This window comes from Sander vitreus, chromosome 4, assembly GCF_031162955.1.
Source record: "Sander vitreus isolate 19-12246 chromosome 4, sanVit1, whole genome shotgun sequence".
Taxonomy (NCBI): Eukaryota; Metazoa; Chordata; class Actinopteri; order Perciformes; family Percidae; genus Sander; species Sander vitreus.
Genome location: NC_135858.1, coordinates 6587982 through 6604006, shown reverse-complemented (window position 1 = coordinate 6604006; position 16025 = coordinate 6587982). Strand labels below are relative to the sequence as shown.

Sequence of the window (16025 nt, the reverse complement as noted above, 5' to 3'; positions counted from 1 at the left end):
TGAGGTGGCGAACGGTTTTCCAGAAGCACCTTGGTGCTGACCGAAAATCCTTCTCCACGTCTTCTCCGAACTTCTCCCACACCCGCTTTATCCACTTAATCTGCCATAGAGTTTCTTGTCAGCTTGATGTTGGCAAACGCAAGTTGCTTCTGCTACGACAGCGTTCTAAGGCCATTGTAGGGAAAAAATAATGTTACGGACCCGAGAGAGAAGGGTAATATTCCGAGAAGAAACTCAGAATTTCTAAGATTAAAGTCGTACATTTACGGAAAAAAACCTCTCTGAGATTAAAGTGATACATTTGGAATTGGAATTAATTACTTCTCTGCAAATTTCACACTTTGCAAGTTATCCGGTGGGCCTGATTGGACCCTTTGGCGGGCAGGTTCTGGCCCAGGGGCTGTATGTTTGACAGCCCTGGCTTGACCTATCAAAACAAAAATGTATTCAAATTAAACCTATCCTTCTATATAAACTAAATGTGTCACTGATCTGTATCTTATCATAGTTTGAAACTAAATATATTAGACTATGTAACCCTCAGACTAAACGTACAGTAAGTTGATCTAATGCAAAAACATACAATAGCATAATGCAGCAGCTATATTGACAACTTGAATTTTCTGGAATAGGGACCTACTGTATATTCAAAGGTTATCTCAAGGCTGGACTGTGTGTTTCTTTGTTTAGGTAGTGGTGTGGGCTCAAAGGCACAAACTACAAACTACAGACATTATATTTATTCTGCAAATTTGCTCTCTTCTTCCTCTGAGTTTTGATTTCCACGTCTTTCCTACTTTTCATCTTCCTGTGTCTATTCCCTTACTCTACGTCAAGTGAACAAATAAATGAGACATTAGTCTTGAAATATTTATTTTTAATCTCAAATTATAAACACAGTTTTGACACTGTAGTCAGGATATCCTGTTAATATACATTCATGATTATAAAAAAGCTACACTAAGTACAATTGCATTTTTGATTTCGTTTTCTCACTCTGTATGAAACTACTGCTAGTACTGAAAGATAGTTTACAAAACTCATAGGCACAGATCTAAGCAGTTAACACACTCTTAGCCACTGAGCACTTAACAATTAAGACATGATGTATAAAATTCACAGTGTGGCTACTTCATCCACCTCATTTGATTCACAGATGAGGCATTGGATGGATTTGTTTGTCACTTAGAAAACAGACAGAATGAGTGTATGTGCCATGAAAATGGTTTCAAAAGAATGAGGTTTTCAGTCATACTGTACCTTTAAAGCTTTAGTGCGTAACTTTTTTATATTAATGAACGTCTGTTACATTCAAACCATTGCCAAATGTGTTGATACAAAATGAATTAAGACTTTCAGCTCCACAAAACACTCTCTGTATTTCTCAGCATGGATGTGTTGAGAAAATGGTGTCGTCCGGCAACTTTCGAGTGCAGAAACTTGAGTGAAGATAATGACCTCTTCTGAAGAGTCCATCGTGTTTTTTTAATCCTCCGTGTCCTCCCTGGCTACAAGTAACTGCGTGGAGGATGGGTGGGGGCGGTGCGCGATCACAGAAGGCTTGTGTCATGTGAATGCAACAACAGTGGTGTTGTCATTGCTTAGAATTCCTCATGGGGGTGGCAGAAACTATGCACTGTAGCTCTATGACAACACCATGATCTGTGATCGCGCACTCACCCCCCAACCCTCATCTAGGAAGTTGCTAGTAGCCAAGGAGGACACGGAGGATTAAAAAAAACATGGACTCTTCAGAAGAGGTCATTATCTTCACTCGAGTTTCTGCGTGTGAAAGTTGCCGGACGACACCATTTTCTGAACATAGCCATACTGAGAAACACAGAGAGAGTTGTGTGGAGCTGATAGTCTTAATTAGCTTTGTAGCAACTCATTTGGCAATGGCTTGAATGTGAGGGACGTTCATTAATATCAAAAAGTTACGCACTAAAGCTTTATGGTAAAAATCTTTCTTAACTAATATTCCATACAAATACCACAGTATACAGAGAGCAGCATCTTTCACCTTGGAAAATGGAATGCACAAATTGTTGGGTCTCTATCTAATTTGTGACAGAGGTCACTAGAGCGTTATGATTTTCCAGGACAAGATTATGTTGATAAGCCTGAGAGTTACAGAGTGATTTATTCCAATTTATATGCATATAGTATAGATTGTGTTTAAAGAATTTAAAAGCAGCTAATTTACACTGCACAGTATAAAGGGACTAAAATTTTAATTTTGTAAGGTGTTAAGGTGAAACAGCACCTCAAAAAACCTGTGATATACGTAGACACTGAATTTGGCAAAGAACGTATTTTTGGGAAGCTAGTGTTAAAACAGAAAAGTAAAGGCCTATGAGAGCAAAGGCTTAACGTCCTGGAGGTCTGTATGTGTAAGAAAAGGCTGACAGCGATGCTCTGAGACTATTAATGTTGGTGATGGGTGGACATGAGTGTGGTGATGTTACACTGAGAGTTTTCTATTTCTTGATGGCAGCCACTGCTTTCTTGGCAGCGTCATCCAGGTTCTCTGCTGCTGTGATGGGCAGGCCGCTCTCGGACAGAATCCTCTTGGCCTCATGGACGTTGGTCCCTAGAAGACACAGGAAAACAATGTTACAACAGGCGACAAAATCATAAAATGACAAAATCTGGTTTAACAAGGTTGAACCCGATGTGCCATCTGCCCTGATGTAAAAACCACACTGTGTGAAAGACAAAGAGTTCCTTTGGAGGAATCAATGCACATGATGACAGATGGATGGAGTGATGGGTGAACGGTGGCAGCTTTTGTCTGTGAATAATGTCAGTGAGGCAAGAGGGCAATTTGTGTGTGTGTGTGTGTCCCTGGCTGCAGCGAGGTCAGGGGTAGCAGGTGCTGGGTGATACGGTGGCGTCCATGTCCCGGTAGACCCCCAACCAACGAGAGAGAGAGAGAGAGAGAGAGAGAGAGAGAGAGAGATCCATAGACACTCTCCACAGCCCAGAGGCTCTACAGACTGAACTGGCTGCCTCCCAGCGCTGCACACTGTTCAGCCAAACACAGGCCTGACAAGCCTGTCACAACACAGGGCAGGGGGCGCCACAGTGAACGGAAGGACACCGAGAGAGAGAGGACGATGGCGGAGAGAGGGAGTGAATGACAGGGAGGAAGACAGAGAGAGAGAGAGAGAGAGAGAGAGAGAGAGAGAGAGAGCAATAGAGCAAAAGGTCAAATGAAACAAAATCGCCCACGCTGCACAAACAACAGAAGCAAGCTGTTTATGTGGCATTTACTGATTTCACACATGAAGACATGATGGCAAAGAAAATGCCTTTTACAGAATCTGATCTCGTATCATCAATTCTCGACTATGTCTGGTCTTGTATTTTTTTTCTGAATACATTTTTGAATTTGTATTCCTGTTCTTATTTTTCTTCTTATTTACTCGTTTATTTAAAAATCTATTAATCTGTAATTTCTTCTGTATATATGCTGCTTCAACACCTGAATTTCCCCGGGGATCCACAAAGGCTTATCTTTTTCAAATACTCATCATATACTGTATCACTGAGAAGTCAAACTGCATCGTGTAATCTGATTTGCTTTGTGCTAAAAGGTATCATCTGAACCACCTTTCAACAAATAAGCACCCTTTTTCAAAACCTGACTGAACTACTACACTAGTTAGTGTATAATCTAGTTAGTGTACTGTACATTACATTTACTTTTATGAATTTACTTTACTCATGAATTGAATTATGATCTCTTTGATCTTTGACTCAACACTTTCAAAATTGTATATCAAATCACCCTATTGCATTAGCTCCTACATTAGGTCGGACAAAACATTTGACGTTTTATTGACCTAACGATTAATAGATAAAAAAAAAAATCTGCAGATGAATCTATAATGCAAATAATCATTAGTTGCAGCCGTACATATATGTACAGAATTTACTGTATGTGTGTAATTACAAAGGTTTGATTTACCAATAATTGCACCTTGGTGTATGGTGTCTCTGCATTCACTTGGGCCAAATCTGTGATGTGGAGGTGTGTGTGTGTGTGTGTGTGTGTGTGTGTGTGTGTGTGTGTGTGTGTGTGTGTGTTCATGCTCAGACACTTACAGGTTGACCTTAGCTCTCCTGGCTGGTGTGTAATTAAGACTGCATGATATGTGAATTCTCCGGAGGCCTGGCCACCCTGATCAATAGACCTTTCACAAGGAATTCTATTACCAGCACCACTTAACGCCTAATATTTCATCTCTTTTGTCCAGCCCGATAATAAGTGATTCCAGACACATTTCTGCAGGCTCACACTCCAAACAATCAATTCTGCAATGTAATTAATTAGAATAAGAGCAGGAAGAGACCTTGCTCTGGCACATAAACAGGGGATTGGGTGGCCCAAGTCATCTCCTCACTTCTCATCAAATACTGTAGCTAGACTGTGACAAACCTAGTCTCAATGGAGGGGGCGGGGCAGTACTGTATGCTTTACATTTAATAGGCTGACCCGTGAACTTCATTAGGATTGACCGATCAATAGTCTCATCACTGATAGGCTTATTTGTCAGATGATTAAAACAAAGTTGGAGCACAACAATGTTGTAAGAAAATAAAACTCCAGAAGAACCAGCCATATGTGCACACAGCAAATACATAATGCAAGAGATTCTCTGAAAAGACAAATATGCCTATGGAAAGTGTATATTTTACTGAAATAAAGTAAACAACACATCTATTGCTGCTATATTGCCATTAGATAAACATTCATGAGAAGCAATAGTGTGTACAGCATTGTTAAAACACTGCATCTGTGCTACCGGTTATCCATGTTATGTGTAAGGGGGGATATTGCACATCTGTGGGAGTGAGAAAAAAGAGACGTGCATTTACGTGGGCCTTTTCTGTATATGTGTGTGAGCTGACTGCAGTTCCACAGTGAGCAGTAGGGAGCACTGATACCTCACAGTAGCAGAGGCAATGCCAGAGCCCAGCTGGATAAATCACCACATCACCAGGTGTGTGTGAGTGTGTGAGTGTGTGAGTGTGTGTGGATTATGCTCAGTATAACAATGTGTTCACCAGCAGCCACTAGGTGCTGCCAGAGACCTACTCATGGCCTGGACCCAGACATATACAGTATAATGCATTCACACAAAGAAAGACTTTGATTCTAAAAGTAGATTAAAGACTGACCATTAAAGAAAAGGTAAACAAAAACAAATTCACTGTCCCATAGCAGAAAATTATCGCAATATATACTATCTCCAGGTTTTTATTGGGTTAGGGACGGGCATTGGAATTTGCAATAGCTTTGCTGTGATGCTGTACATTGGAGATTTGTTGCACACATGTCTATGTCTTAGCATGTGTCCCAATTCAAATAAACTTAAAAAAATTATTCATCACTACCAATGAAGTCAAAAGTCACTTGCCATTCTGAACTTTTTTTTCTCCAAACAAGCATCTGGAACATTTTATTCAATTTCCAATTGAATTTCATTTTCAATTCAACACAGGCCGCCATATTTCAACAAGATGATAAGGCTTAGGGCTGTGCCAAAGGCATGTGCCGGAAAAAGTTCTGTTGATGCTGCAGTACTGCTGCTGCGTACATTTGTGACTAATTCTGTCTTAACAAGCTGAGTTTAGTGAAGCTAAATGATGAGAGCAGAAGCCTCTGCCACAGTCTCAGACCTACAGAGTTACTCTGTACTTCTCATGATTCCTTGGAGGGATGACAATATATGTGTTTTTATTTGGTTGTATAAAATAAAGATAAATGTTGTGAAGCTTAACAATTTATTTAAATCTGTTCCTGTGGTTGTGAAGTTAGCTTGATACATTTGCTTTGTTTTCAAAAAAGCGAGACGGTGTAACTTTTCGTATAAGAAATAACAGCATCTTTCTTTTACAAATGAACAGCATATGAACGCAGCACAATGCCCAATCTCGCAATGTTAACAAAAGTGATAAATAATTTGTTTATCCGCCCCGTGATTCTGATCCACTCCAAAATGTAATGGGTTCTTCCTTGACCCATGCTACACCCTTCCACCAAGTCTCATTAAAATCGGGCTAGTAGTGTTTCTGTAATCCTGCTGACTGACAGACAGACAGACAGACAGACAAACAAACAAACAAACAGAGCCGAAAAACATAACCTCCTTGGCGGAGGTAAAAAAAAAAAAAAAAAAAACACACCCTTTGCTCGATTCAGTACACTGAGAGGTTTTGTTGCTATAGTCTTTACTTGGTTTGGAATGTCTAATGGTCACTAATGTAAGTAAACTTAAGCTAAATATTCCAATAAAAGTGAGCCAGTTTGCTGACTCCATGACTCAATCTCTACTATTGCTAGTGTTATGTTATGATTTAGCATTTACCATAGGCCTTTTTCACAGCAGACATTTTGACTTGTCATAGTAGGAAACGCACAGGTGTTAACATTAACAATGGCTCTGTTTTATTCAAGTGTCCCAGTAAGCCATGACAGTGTGACACAATAATTCTGCCATCATTATTTTTAATGTTTTCAACTTCTGCTTTTCCTACTGTGATCTGTCGAAAACAGCCTATTATCTTGTCACTTTTGGCCACTCTGGCCGGTGTTCAGTAGAATTGGTCCGATGGATGATGTCACCGCCACACAATGAACAATGAACATCACAATGAACATTGTGGATATAATTTAATTTATGTAAATTTTGAATTTGAACAAATCCTCCCCCCCACCACCAACTGCCAATGATGTCATCGTCCATCATTATGTTTCATTATGGACATCGTCATATGCCATTTCGGTAGACATCGCCCAACCCTAGTGTTCAGAAAAGGTTCCATAGCCATGATTTGAAGACCTGTGCGACAGTTTTTTCTTAGGTTTCTGACAAAAGGACAACAAAAATCCAGTATTTTAGAGTTTTTAATTAGCCAAATATTTGCGTCGGTGTTACGACAAATATTTTTGGGGCAATTTCAATAAGCATAATTCACACTGAGTTTTGGGGATTTTGTTTAAAAATTACTTAGTAAAGCTAGTTTGAAATGCATCCCTCATGTATCTGAATCTGTTTGTTGAGAATTGTTGGCAGGTATTCAAAAGTAAAACACAACTGAGATTTTTCTTCCATTCTTTTTTGATGCCATGATTGACACCAGACTAGTCTGATAAACTATACTAGGCAGATGATATAAAAAATAGAACAGTCGATAATATCACTGAATATTAAAGAACAAAGACACTTTTTAGAGAATTTATGTGACAGTGAGCATGACAGAAAATACCAGCGGCTCTGTGTCTTGCTGCCCCAGTTACCTTGAATAACTGGTGTAAAAACATTTTCTTTTATCACTGAATGTCATCATACTTGTTCTGACTTTGATTTTTAATCCTCATAATAATCAGTAAACAGTGAGCGTTTTTCCCTTCACAGTCTAAAAAGGATGAGGCCTGCTCCTCCCTCCTTCACCCTGTGTGTCAAACATCAAATGCTTCTCATTCGAACGCAGAGCAAGATACTCCTGAACGGAGCAGACGCTATTCCTTTGAAGTGCTAGTCAGTCATTAATAACAGTTTTCATGTTTCTTATGTTGTCTAGACTCTTTTTCAAGAGAGACACACACACTATAGCTAAGCATATTTCTTAAAAGAGTAAAGAGTATCTCTGACATTGACGGTTTTTAAAATTCAGGTTTTCATCCAGACATAGAATGATAAAGAAAGTAAGATAACATTGGTCATTGTTTCATATTTACAACTAAACAGGTAGTAAATGTAAAGATTTGAAAGGCTAAAAACAATGGAATGGTCAGATATCAGTGTCAAAACGAGCCAGTCTTTGCATGTTTATATACATCTCAGTGTGTGTGTGTGTGTGTGTGTGTGTGTGTGTGTGTGTACTGTATGTATGTACATGCATACCGGTTTATGGCTGTGTAGCTGCAGCAGATAGTTATTTAAGCTATGGTGACACCGTCGGACTGAAAGGGCCATCTCAACCTCACTATTCACGTCTCTTTTAAATTAAACCAGAGAAAAAATGGTCAGATCTCCTTTTAAGGTGTAAACAGCCACCACTGTTTGACAGACAGTTGGGGAATAGTTCCGTAAATCAATAGTGCAAATGCAGTCACCCTTTTTCCTGGACCCTGAGGGCTACCCAAGGGGAATTTGCAGACAGCATCCTCAAGGAGCAATATGTCCATGTTCATGCTGTGGCCAAAGGGGGCAGTACAGTACTTCCTCATGTATCCCTTTCTATCAAAACCTTAAATATTTGGGTGTATATATCAGTGTTGTAGTCAAGACCACCAAGACCAAGTCATCACCAAGACCAGAGGTTATTGAGACCGAGACAAGACCAGCACTTTGAGGGGTTGAGACCAAGTCAAGACGAAGACCAAGATAGGGCAAGACCGAGACAAGATCAGATTTGTGTTAGACAGCCAGAATTTCTTCTCCTGTCTCCCGCATTCACTTTCATGGTAGTACGTGTAAAGGGGGCAGGGAGAGGGAGGTTTACAGTAACACATTTCAAATTAAATATGAGTCAAGTTATTGGATGCCTTTGCAAGTTTTAACACATAGGCATAAATCTAACAGGTTAGATTTCTCACAGTTTAGGGAAATCCCTGCAGTTGTGGTCTTGAAATAAAATCCCGAGTCATCTTGATCCGAGACCAAGACAAGACCGAGTAAAAATGTGGTCGATTCCGAGATGAGACCTTCGAAAAGTGGTCTTGAGACCGATCTCGAGTACTACAACACTCGTATATATGTGTCTATATACGTTCTGTGCTGAATCTGTTGCATACATTTGCAATGTATGAATATAAGTGCTAATACTGTAGCCCACAAACCGGGTGTGTTTTAGTTGTGGACTCTCTATCAGCCCACACATAAAGCAACCCTATCAACTAATTTAACCATATCAGCATCTAGAGAACATGGCCCTCCTCCACATAAGGGAATACATAACTCCCCACCAATGTAATCATCCCAGGCTTTTTAAAAGAGCCTTCCCAATTAAAAGTGTGCCAGTTAATCCATTCTGATCCTGTTGAAGAGCGCTGAGCTGTTTTCACTGCCCTGCGGTCAGCCTAGCAAGCTGAGCTGATTGATTCTGAACCAATCTTCTCCACAAGACTGCGTCCCAGGATGTAATGACCCACAGCTAAAGCTTGGATTAGGCCCGGGCCAGGAAAACGTGGTTGGACCAACCGCCAGCAGTGACCTTCTGGACGCAGCCTGTTTGTGAGTCAGGTTGAATTACATGGCCTATGGCATAATAAATGTGTGGTGACCAATTAAGGGTCTGTTTTTATTGCAAATCCAGTTGTTTCTTTCAGCAGTTGTGTACTCACTCTTCAGCCACGTGGTCAATCGGCAACATGAAGACAGACAGTGGATATAAATTATACAAATGCATATTTTGCTCCTTAAATATTTGAACTGGCGCAGATGTATCTGTGTTAACTTTGTGTGCAGTGGTTTAAGCAACACATTTGTCCTTGTTATAGCTTCAGTTTTGGTGCAAAGTTAGTTCAGAAATAACGGCCCTAATATTACACACCTGCATGAAATTTGCTTTTGTTTAGGAAGAAATAGTGAAATTATTATCCAGATCTAGACTCTGCTCTTTGCTAAATGTATCTCTCTATGTGTGTATGTGTCAACAGGCCTCATTTGATTGAGAACAAAACCTTTAAGTGTTAATATAACTAAACTTCCCACTCAAACTCTGAACAGCCATGTCTATACTGCACTGTGCCTAGGTGCACAGTTGGGTTCTAGAAACAGCTTACGCGCCCTGACCTACAAACCATAGTAGCAGTGTGTGAGGACATACAGTGTGAGGTGCTGCAGGCTAACACACACACACACACACACACACACACACATTTTTTGCTGTGGACACACCACTCAGCAGGATCTTGACAATTAAGCTAACCACCAACTGGCCCCGTGCCACCGGAAGTCACCGCTGCTGCACCCCCCACACACACACACACCTGAACAGGTTTCATTAGCATATACAGGTGAAAGGTGAGCCAATCAGTGCCATCTCTACTGTTATTCTTGCTGGTGCTAATGATGGGTGCGGCAAAATGTGACAGGTAAGAGAAATGCACTGCTGCTACTTACTGGGACACTGGGCCACAACGAAGATGGATAGGCTCCAGAGAGTAAAGCAGCAATAATACTGTACAATGGCTCCAAAGTTTAAAACAAGGTTGGAAAGAGGTCATTTAAATCCTGTAGCACTTGTGCTGTTGGTCAATTACACTATAAAGTGATGTTATATACATTTGTCACTTCAAAACAGTAACTAAATATATTTAAAATTAGATATAACTGGCTACAATATTTTTTTATTTGTATGCTTTATTCAATGGAAGTGGTCAGGAAGGTCACAGTGAGAACATGAGCTACAGGAAAAGAAACATTTGAAGACATGGTGAATAAAAGCATAGGCTTTCTAAAATTCAGTTAGAGATTGGCTGAACCCCAGTCTGTTAGCATGATGCCTACGCTGGTGTTAGAGGTGCTGGTTACCTGGGCCTTAAGATGTACAGTATGTTATGTGAAGGCAAACAGCTCATCAAGATGATTGACAAGTGCTGGAGGTGGAAACTTGATTTTAAATCTCAGCTTTATCCAGCATCATCAAATTCTCATTAAGGCCAAGTGCTTTCAATCCTGGCTAGATAGATCTACGGTCCACTATTCTGAGGGGCATGATGCACATTGTGTATTGTGTCAGTGGGGGCCAGCTTGCTAAGAGGGCCAGACAGGCTAAACCTAGATTTGTGTGTGTGTGTGTGTGTGTGTTGTGTGTGTATTCCTACATGTACCTTCAAGCCTGACCACCAGTGGCACCTTCAGCTCCAGCTCTCGACAGGCCTTGGTGATACCGTTGGCGATGATGGCACAGTTGACGATCCCACCAAAGATGTTGACCAGGATGGCCTCAACCTGTGAAAGAAGAGAATGATTAAATGATTAAATCCAGTGGTTGAGACACACCTGTGGACAAAAGGAAAGTATTGTGCAAAAGATGTACATTTGCAACATCCAACATTTATTATGATTATGATTATGATATTATAAGTGAACAAAGTTTGTCCAAACTGAAGCACAAAACAGTCAACCATTGACAAATCTTTGGCAAAGCTCTCATAGTGGAAAGACATCAATGCAAAACTAATTGATACAAGACTGAAATCTCACTACTAAAGGAAAACATTCCGTAGAGCAGCTTCACCACCAACTTTGTGTGCAATAGGTCGTGCACCCAGAGGCTATGCACCCTGAGGCTATACAACACTGTCACACCGAAGGCAGAATAAAGTAATCTATTGGTGTAGTTAAGAGGGCAGCAGCAGGTGAAAAAAGCAACACTGAGGCCAAATAATAAAGCAATATTTCAATGGGAAGCGGTGACATGACAAACAAAAGAAGCTACATACCTGGCTGGTTTCCAAACCTTCTAATGTGTTTGAGCCATCTATCATATTTAGCCTTAAAACTGACTTGCTGGTAAAAGAATAAAATGGAATCAAGTACACATGCAGTTCCCACCCAGCCAGTGACCAAATTTAAAATTCAATAGCTATTATTCACAAATGTTAAAATATCCTTTGCTTTCACAATTCCACATTTCCCAAACAGTTATCAAGAACAAACCTTTGAGATTTGATCCCACTGAGCTGTGCCAAACAATCTCACTGTCTGTAATATGTTCAGTTTAGCTGTCTTGCAGTTTCTTTGTAACTTTCTTAAAAATGAGCACGAAACTGATATCACAAGTAGTGAAGCAAAACAGCTTGTGTGTGTGTGTGCGTTTGTGTGTTTTGTGCGTGCGTGTGTTTGTGTGCGTGTGATTACACTAACAATCTAGCACTTGGTAATTACCCTGGCTAGCTCAGTGGAAAAGTAGACAGAGCACACAGGATTAATCCTCCATGTTTGTTTATAATCACTGCTAATCTGTTAGCGCCGATTTGGATGAGCAGCTTGTGGGTGTGCCTGTTGTGAAGGTTTTCAGTGTGTGGTAATGATGTTTATAGGGAGAGGCGATCAAGGACTTGGATAGCTATCAGAGCGACAGCCAAGGCACTGTCCTCTATGTGCTATCCAAATAAGCATCTCCTTATAAACAACAGGGGATGACACAAGACCAGGAGAGAGCACCAAAACAAACACAGATGTAGGCAGCATCATAAAGACTCAGACATCACGCAAAGAAATTGAGCAAGTCGTTAGGTCAACACAGAGAACTGTTTCATGGTGATTAAGTATATCACACAGGGATGTGATCAGGAATGCCAAAAACAAAGGGAAAAGGCCGGCAAACATTAGCCCCAAACTGCAAATGAACATGACTTGGATGTTCAAATGAAAAACAAAGAAAAACAAAATGAATCATGACCTCCACATTATGCATGTAATAATACATGATGAGGTGTTCTAATTATTTAAATAATGTATGAGGTGGAGGCAAAGAATGGCAGTCCATTTTTTTCTATAGTAGGACACATCAGATTGCATTTTCTCACTTCTACTATGGCCATTTACCAAAGACAAAAGGTAGGGTGTTCTCAAGACATTATTCATTTTGGTAAGCTTGTTTTAATCAATTTAAACTAGGCTATGGTCATTTCTTTAGAGAGTTAACATTGTCACTATGATTGTTTGCACAATATCCTATGCTCATTCAGACCAATCACTAAACCCTTGAACAAAGTTAAGTTGTGCCCAATTTCTTTTTATAACATGGGAGTCATTAATTATTTAAAAAATGCAATCACTTTTGCAAAAAGGTATATTTTTGTATTGGTGCATAACAGTGTCTGTCATATGTTAACCCTGTTAATCAGAATCAAGTGCATGTGCGTGTGTGTAGGGGGGCGTTGGCGACGATGCATGGTGGGTGGTGGAGGGATGAAGTTGCGTGAAGTTAGGGAAACATCACTCAGCCAGGTGTCGAACCTCCTCCCTGTAGGCTCTTTCGATGTTTTACTGTTTAATAAAAAGAGACAGATTCATAAAAGAATGGACATATCAAAGCTGCAGAGGCCGAGATATTCTGACTTTAAGTTCTTAGTATGGGTCAAGCGCGAATAAACACTGGATCCTACATTTCCCACAATACAACTCATTAGTGGCTTTCGCTAGATGCTCTCTGCCCGGTAAATGCCTCTCTCTTTCAAACTCCACTTTCTCTTAAAAATTGGAAGTCATGAGCTCAATCTTAGAAAACCCTGATGACTTCAACAGTGTATTTCCTTAGACTGTAAAAAGCCTTAGAAAGAGCCAGTGATGACATTATAACTGTTTTCTTAGGATGTACAGCACTTCTCATGACAAGTTAACTCATCTTTATGCATACAATTGGTGGAGTACCCCTTTCATTTTTAATAGTGGCTATGAGTGAAGAAGACACCCATTTACACCCTGGTGGACAAGAAAGATAATATTATATTCTTTGTAAAGTACAAGTCAAGCCTCAAGGTATCCATGTTGTTCACTTCTGATGGGACTGATACTACACTACTGATGCAAATCTGCTTCCAATACACATTCACCACACACTGATGTGTACGACCTGCATGTGTTGACCGGCAAACCCAGCAGGCATATAGCATCCAGGTGCACAGCCAGAGGTACGTACAGACATACAAACACGTCAAAAAGCTGCATTAACACACTTTTTAAAGAAAACTACAGTATTAGTGATATACTGTAGCCTACTCAATGGTCTGTGTGAATGTACATGTGTGAAGAGTGGCAGACGGTGAGAGTTTTGCAATAAGAGAAAAGCAGACGGAAAGAAAGAGGTGTGTAATGATACCGGCGCGTTGTTTCTTAAACCTCAGCCGTGTATCAAACACTTCCTCTGACAGCCTGTTACTGTAGGTGTGATCTGCAGTTCACAGAGTGTGTGTGTGTATGTGTCTATATTCTCTGCTGCCTGAGGGCACATGTGTTAGTGTGTGCTGCCCCACTGCCCTGTGCAGGTGTGGCCCACAGAAGGGGCACAAGGCCAACATTACCACTGCCACTGTGAATGTGTACACAGCCAATTGAAAAAGAGGAGCGCTGCGTATCTGAATATTATTGACCAAATCCCTAGGCTTGAGTCTGTCAGTTTAAAACAAAGATCCTGTGAAGAAAACATACTTAGGGTGCCTGGGTAGCTCACCTGGTAGAGCAGGCACCCATATATAGAGGTTTACTCCTTGACGCAGTGGCCACAGGTTCAACTCCGCCCTGCAGCCCTTTGCTGCATGTCATTCCCCCTCTCTCTCCCCTTTCATGTCTTTAGCTGTCCTATATAAATAAAGGCCTAAAATGCCCAAAAACATAATTAAAAGAAAGAAAACATACTTAGATTAGATTATTGGAGGAAGTGATTGTAGTTGTATTACTAGCACATGTGCAATGCATTAACAATGGAATAATATGACATTGCTCCACATGTTAGATAGTAGATGCTGAACCATAGCAGGATGGGACACCACTTTATGATACCAATGTATTTAATCAACGGTGACTGTACAACATATTGTTTTGGGTGGTGAAGACTTCACATCCTGTATCACAGGGTTTGACTCAGATTCACACACTCACACACACACACACACACACACAGAGAATTATCCGGCCCCCACTGGGGGGCAGCAGAGATTTAGATGCCCTTTTGCAGCCTCACTAGAGAAGACTATTTTCGCCCTATTTGCAGTCCATTTTTCAACTCTGTCTCTATTGGGAAGAACCATTTTTCTTCCATTCATGCGTCTCCTATTGACAGCCATGTATATTAATAATACATAAGACATGATTTATGTCGTTTGGCAAAGAAGTAAATGCTGTTTATAGAAATATGGATGTGGTGAGGACTGAGTTGCACTTTCCTTGAAGTTTGTTGTTTTTTTTCTTATAATTTGTATAGTTGTATACAAGCAAGTGTACAGCCTGTGCAAACCGACAACAAGTTTGATGTAAAAGTTCTACCACTTATGCCTATTCCAAGTATAGGTTACAGATCCAAAGCTACAACACCACACACAACCACCTCACTGTAATTTAAAGTGAGATCATTTGTTTACATACTTTATTAGCCTTAAACTAAACTAAAGCCTTAAGCCTTAAACTAAAAGTATGCAGAGACAGAGGTAAAAGAGGAGGTCAAAGAAAAAAAGGAGGTACAAAAGTAGAAAGTATTTTCTTTTTTATTAAAAACTAATTATGTTGTCTCCTAGAACAGCTCATTCAGTTCTAAAATGCAATATATACTTTTGGTCAAGTATATTGGCCCTTTTGAGGTAGGCTGTGCAGTACATATTAGTTATAAAATATATATGGCTTCTTTTTAGCAAGGTACTGGTCTGTATGGGGTTAAAATGCCACAATGATGAACTGGCTGAAAAAAATGGGAGCCAAATTTAGGGTCAATCTGGTTTGATGCCCTCTCCAATCAAAAGTCTAACAATGCTCTGCTCCATTCAGCTCACAGTGGCTCAGAAATCCAGCCTTGAGGTACGAAATAGCATTGCACACTCCAATCCATCTAAAATCTCCAACATCACACTCTGTAGCATTTTACCTCCTGTCACAGATCCGAGCACTGCCTCTTTCCTTAAAGGCGTTCATTTCAGGTGAGCTAGCTTGGCAGTGGGGTGGATTTCTTTCATCAGAGCTCAGCATAAGGAATCAGGTAGAATGTGCCAGGTTTCTCTTTTTAGAGGATCTTTGTGCGTTCTTTCAGGCAGTGTTACGGCATGAGCTGGTGCCTTCTACCTGGGTGCCGGTGAAATGATTCAAATTTTACAAAATAGGATCATTGCTGCCGGCATTCTGATATCCTGCCAAGGCTTTTTTGCGTCAAAGTCAAAAAAGGGCCTTCAAGGATAACAGGCTTTTCTGCCTGCTATTATATGCCCACTAAGTGCATTCAGGACAAGGAAGAAATGTAACCCAGGCAATTTGACATGCTCACGGGGCCCTGTATTGTACTTCTCCTGTCTG

General features: G+C 40.4%; 1 protein-coding gene across 1 annotated transcript in view; it reads right to left on the bottom strand.

Annotated features, from left to right (window-relative positions):
* Positions 1-860: 860 nt before the first annotated feature.
* suclg2 (succinate-CoA ligase GDP-forming subunit beta) overlaps positions 861-16025 on the bottom strand; it is a 107868-nt gene continuing 92703 nt past the window's right edge. The window contains exons 10-11 of the mRNA XM_078247916.1: positions 10850-10970; positions 861-2593 (exon numbers count right to left, since the gene is read on the bottom strand). Of these exons, the coding sequence (XP_078104042.1) occupies positions 2481-2593; positions 10850-10970 (234 nt within the window). The 3' untranslated portion in view covers positions 861-2480. The remainder of the gene's footprint in view (positions 2594-10849; positions 10971-16025) is intronic.